The 6,096-nt window shown below is 35.1% G+C and overlaps 2 protein-coding genes across 3 annotated transcripts in view; both read right to left on the bottom strand.

Annotated features, from left to right (window-relative positions):
* Positions 1 to 1,122, bottom strand: part of LOC111865230 (sodium/nucleoside cotransporter 2) — a 49,677-nt gene extending 48,555 nt beyond the window's left edge. For both annotated transcript variants that reach the window (XR_004513106.1, XM_023853117.2), the window contains exon 1: positions 1,045 to 1,122. The gene's annotated coding sequence lies outside the window, so the exon portion shown is untranslated. The remainder of the gene's footprint in view (positions 1 to 1,044) is intronic.
* Positions 1,123 to 1,295: 173 nt separating this feature from the next.
* The window catches only part of LOC111865234 (uncharacterized transporter YutK), a 40,276-nt gene continuing 35,475 nt past the window's right edge, over positions 1,296 to 6,096 (bottom strand). Inside the window, exons 13-14 of the mRNA XM_023853125.2 lie at positions 4,886 to 5,066; positions 1,296 to 1,378 (exon numbers count right to left, since the gene is read on the bottom strand). Of these exons, the coding sequence (XP_023708893.1) occupies positions 1,347 to 1,378; positions 4,886 to 5,066 (213 nt within the window). The 3' untranslated portion in view covers positions 1,296 to 1,346. The remainder of the gene's footprint in view (positions 1,379 to 4,885; positions 5,067 to 6,096) is intronic.

Here is a 6,096-nt window from a genome sequence, read left to right as displayed (position 1 = left end):
TATGGTGCCGAAACATGCTGCGAAGTGGCAGGTGAAAGTGGATGCACTGTAAGATGAACACTGTATATATATATCATGGACGATGATGATGATGATGATGATGATGCAGAGGAGGAGGAGAAGAAGAAGAAGAAGACGACGAAAGAGAGACAGGCTGTAATTTATAAGCTAGCATAAATTAGAGTTCAAAAACACAACACAATGAAATACATATAATTTTTAAGAAGAATGCACATCAATTCTCTTTTATTTTTTCACATAAAAACATGTACTCATAAATTATATTTGTACTTCAGTCATGAAAGTGTGGATGACTTTTAAACTTTCCTGACCAGAATATTATTCTATATGACACAGTGGAGTGAAAGTAGGCATAGTAAACTATTTTCATTCCTTCCTGAGATATGTAGGGCTTAATAGACCTGAGTGCATAAAAAGCTGCATTTAGCATGTGTAATACATGCTCAATATATAATTTCCAAGATAATGTACTGTCTATAAGTAATCCAACGAATTTTGTGTCATGTGCTTTAAAAATTGTTTTATTAATGTAACTTGCATCCAGGTTAATTTGGGGTCAATTTCTAGCTGTAAATTGTATGAGATGGGTTTGATCACAATTTAATGAAAAATTATTGGCTCTGAACTATTTATTTAGGTATTCGAATATGGTCATTATGTCACTTATAAAATCTGTGGGGTTAGAGTTGGTAACTATTATACCAGTATCATCTGCAAACAGAGTTGGTTTAGATTTATTCTTAAGAAAGTTTGGCAAGTCATTCATATCGAGAAGAAAGAGTAACAGACCTAGTATGGCTATTTTTAAGCTATTTTATGACTAAAATTGATGTTTTTTATTTCCACCCTTTGATATCTATCCACAAGGTATGATGAAATTTTAACAAGGAACACACTTTGTTCAGTATCTTAATGTAGTTGATCATAGACACGAGGAAAATTCACAGCTGACTGGTCTACAAACATTCAGTAATTCATGAGAATGATAAATGTATGGCTGAAGTTGCAACAGTTTGTATTTACCTTCTGCAGAGATTCACTGCTCAGTAATTGCAGATCTTCTAGACAACAGCTTGAATAAAATTATATGAACTGTTAAATGAGCCATCCAATGCCCTGCAGATTCATTTCATGCTCTTTGTTCAATGAATATACAATAAAATTTTCAGGCACATATCAGTCCATGGGCCATAATTTGATCTTTGTTATTTTACAACAACACTAATTTTTCGTTGTTTTATCTAAGTATAGAGTACAAAAACATTTACAATTGATTTAACTACAAAATTATAGAAATCACTTATAAACACTGGCATTGTCATGGCTCAGGATAAGATGTCATCTGGAATTAACATTCCTAGAAAGAAAGAAAATAGTTGAGTGCAGATAAGAATATGGCAAAACTGTATTTGCAAGTATTATAAAGTACTTTTAAGACTGCTTCCACTGACAGTTGGAATTCCCCAAAGTAAGTACTGGTTGAAAAGGATGTGTAAACCATGAAGTTACAAAGGATAATTAAGAGTTTGAATAATTAATGATATTGCTCATATTCAATTGATAATTATCAATTTATGATTTAATGATTTATTAAAATCTCAATTGTATCTATTGTGTTTGAAATTATATTATAATATAATTTCAAACACAATAGATACAATTGAGATTTTAATAAATCATGTGTACAATCTGTTTGAAAACTTTACTTGTAAGCCTACTTATTAATCAGAATTGGATGAAATGTGCTGACATGACAGTAGTGTGTGGCAAGCTAAATAGTATGATTTGTCTTCAAGGAATACATCCTGTTGTGTTAACTTATACTAACTGCTTGTTTTATCTATCACAATATGACAACTCTCAAAATCTCGTTCATATTAACTGTGTATAACGAGTTTATTGAGTTTTATGGTACCTTGCTACATGTTTTGGCTTATGAAAAGCCATCGTCAGGCAGATATACAGTAATAACTTATTTTTAAACTATTGAATTGCTCTCTACATGGATATATGTTACAGTATTACAATTATTACTAACATATCAGATTTTCTGTATCTGCTTAAGTTACTAAAATTATTGTTTTTCTTATATATCAACTTGTTTTAGTTGTTATTTTCATTTAATTCTCCTATGAGGTGGTTGTGTTGTTAGGAACCAGTCAGTGTGGTGTTGTACATTTTTATTTTCCAGTCTGGTTTTTTATTTTGTGTTCTTCTATTTTCATGTTCCAATGTCCAATCTTGTTAAAAGTCAGCTTGCAGCTGGTCTAGACCAGTTGCAAGAAATATTTTTGGAATCTCCTTTGTTGCTATCTTTGTGTTTAGTGCCCGATGGCTACTATTAGAGGTATGAATTTTTTTCTTGCACTTTAGTCATAATATCATTTCTTGACATACATTCTTAAGATTCCATCTCATATAAGGCACACTCTGACTTCAGAAATGTTGAAGTGACAAAATGCGTATCTTAGAATTGAGAAAATGTGGTATATTTTAATGAACAAATGTTGAAATAAAATTCTAAAATAATTCCAAAAATAATTTTCTGTTCTACACACAAGAGAGCTGCCTTATAATTTTTAAATTGCTGATCTACAATTGTCACTTAAGTACTGATTCTTCTTTGGACATTACCAACTGTCTGGATTAAAAAGATCGAAGTATTTGAATGTAAAAGGGCGAGTTTCCTATTTCATGGAGTCTGTTTTGAAACGCTAGTCTTTGAGAACATAAGAAATCAATGTCACAGACTTTAGAACTGCAATGGCACACTATTAAAAACAAAACAATATCACAACTTGCTCATAAAACAAAGACACCGGTGCATCTTACACAGTGATTCCAATTTCTGCTCCTTACTTTCCTTACATGAACACGTATCTTTTTTCAATGACAAAAGGAAAACTGATGGGTAAATTGCTTCAAAAACAATACCAACATGTATACTATCAATATATGTTATGAATAAATAGAGTATAATTAATATTGCATAATTATTGTGAGTGGGATAGATAGGAATTTCAGCATGACTTAATCAAAAGATTTGCCCTTAAGTAGCTGAAGTAAACCTCTTGGGAATCATTCCATTCAGTACCACGTTGGCCTGGGGTTGAATGAAGATTTCCATTAACTGCATTAAGCAATAACCAAGAGGAAGGACTGCGAAACGATTTTGTAACATATGTCTTGTATAAGATGTTGGAAAAAAGTATAAACAATTATTGGGCACCTCATTCATTTCCTACTTTTTATAAAATTTAATCCAGAAACAGAAAGAAAAAATACTCCTATCTCAACTGTTATAATACAAGTAATTTAATTTAATCCTATTGATTTCAATACTGTGTGTGAAGCAGGCAAGAGAAAACTGAAGAACCACTTACCAGTGTAAGTATGTGGATGTGCTTAAAGCATTATAAAGCACAAAATATTGTGACATGTTGTGCAAAGCCGAGCCCCCCCCCCACACCAGCAGTGACGCGGCGGGTGAGTCAGCGCTCCCCTCCCACCCCTCAGCGGTAACGTAACGCTCGCGTAATAGGCGAGTAATCACCCCGCATCCTGGCAGCTATGCGCGGTGACGTCACGAGCGGAGCCAAAGATAGCCGAGCCCCGTAACCGGGTAACTATGCAAGGCGAATCAACAGCGGTGACGTAACCGGACAGCGTGGCTAGCAACAAGGGTGCCTATTACGTGGCCGTATTGTCCGATCGAGGTTACATAAGGAGCAGCGAAGGCTATTCACGGTCAGTTGTACTGAGTCAGTCAGTGAGTCCAGGAGCTACCTCCGACCGCCGAGTTAGCCAGCAACCAGTCAGTTGTATTGTGGCATTTGGAGTGTACTATTTGGGATACTGAAGATAGCAGTAATAGTGAATCTGTAATTTGTGANTATTTCAATACTGTGTGTGAAGCAGTCAACAGAAAACTGAAGAACCACATGCCAGTGTAAGGATGTGGATGTGCTTAAAGCATTATAGAGCACAAAATATGTTGCTGACACTGTGAAGGCTTCAGTAGGAAGTATGCCAATATGTCCATTACTAACTGTTACCTTCTTTATGAATTACCTATGTTCATGTGATATCTACCTCATTCTGATAAAAATCAATATACAGGCACACATCCATATTCACAAGGGATATATTCCTGACATGATATTGTTTCGTGAAAATTGCAAATGAGTTCAAGGGCTTGCTTAATGTATGTATCTCTTTAATGAAGTGTGAATCATTCTTTTCCCTTCTCACAGATTTCACATTGGCAACACTTCTTACCTTTATTTTTGGAGGCATGGGTGCACAGAAAGAATAAAAATAAGATCAACTTTACAAGATGTTCCCAATAACATGGTAAGATGAAGGTTAAGGCAGACAGACTTGCACATTGTGGATTAGAAGCCATACAAGATTAATGAAAATGCATCACAAGGAATTTTTAAAATAAATTTGGATTTAAAGTACTCACATAGCAGTGACTATGAAGGGTACTATCTTCTGAGATAGACAGATAGATAGATAGATCTTCTACTGTGGTGGAAGTCCACTGAAGTTTTGAAGGAACATATCAACTCCATCTGCAAGGCCAAAAAGTAAGCAAGAAGAAGGCAGCAAAACGAGAACTTCTTTCAGCTGCCTCATTGCTTGGCTTACCCTTTCACTCTGAAGATGAAAGCAATATGTTCATCCTAAATGTTGGTGGACTTCCCCCTGCCTATATAGCATTGAAACATAAAAGACTCTGCTCTGCAATTAAAAAAATATAATATACTGATGGCAGCTCAGCCACAATACACAAAACCAGGAAAAGGAAATGAATGAATTTGCAGGGAGTACTGTAGAAAGAAATTAAGCTGAAACCTACCAGCTATGCTTGCGGTGAGAAAACAGGTGGCACTGCCAGCAATGAAGGCTCGGAAAGCCACCTCAGTTATTGCACTCCTCCGTTCAGGGGCCAACATTACTAATCCACCGATCATTATGCCGATGGCTCCTGGGTTTGAAAATCCACATAGTGCATATGTTGCTATAATTTCTGATCTGGGCTAAGAAAGAATATTATTTGATTGTTAGTCTAATATATAGTACAGAAAGCACATGACATTCTTCGTAAGGCTACTCCATAGTTCATAATGCAAAATCATCACTTTTTTATATTAGTACATATAAGCAGTCTCATTTACAGGTTCCACATAATGTCTTTCCATCTCCCTAGCTTTCTCATACATGCATAGACACATTCACATCTGCAAGTGTACAATATAGTAAATCACACATTTCCTCTTCTGTAAAACAAAAGAAGTTTCAGTTTATATAGTCAGTAGTGGACAGGAGAGTGCAGTGCCTGAACAATAGCATTAAGCACTAATGAGTGGACAAAGATGGACCTCCAGGGTATAAGTAGTTATGGACAGTGAGACATAACTACTCAAAATGGTGATAAAATTTGTAATAAGTTAAAACTTAGAATATGTTAAACGAAACAATATTGATATCAGAGCATATCACACAAAGCATCAAGGATCTACAGTAAAGAATTATACACTAATTGTACTGTACTGAGCTTTCCCAAAGCAGTTATTCAGCTGGTCAAAAAATCTCTTCCTTTCATTGAACCGAAACTTTCATCATCATAATCACAAAGATCTACCGCTTGAAAAACATCCTGAGACAGCTAAATCGTTTAGATCTTCATACTTGTCTTTTAATATCCTCCCATCTGTAACAAAGCTACAAAATTTTTAAGACTATAGAAATAAGAGAACAATATTATATTTAAGCATCCTGTTGCACTCCATACGATAAATGATATAACCTCCGTCTCAAGTGCAAACAATATATTCTTGTGTCTTTGATCTTGCTCCCTACACTACATGTTTCGGCCTCAGACGGCCATCATCAGGTGTATAACACTTACGTCGCTGTCACACTGCACCCAGTTCAAAATTTAACATCTAAAACACTCTCCCTGTCATTATCAACTTCTACTTCGTTGATAGCTGTCCACCCGTAGATTACTTCACACACGTTAATTTTGAGTTTATTGTAATAGCACCATAATAAAATCTTTAGTTC

Source organism: Cryptotermes secundus, unplaced genomic scaffold (genome assembly GCF_002891405.2).
Source record: "Cryptotermes secundus unplaced genomic scaffold, Csec_1.0 scaffold614, whole genome shotgun sequence".
Lineage (NCBI taxonomy): Eukaryota > Metazoa > Arthropoda > Insecta > Blattodea > Kalotermitidae > Cryptotermes > Cryptotermes secundus.
Note: the sequence above shows the minus strand (reverse complement) of the source record. Positions and strands in the feature narration are given on the sequence as shown.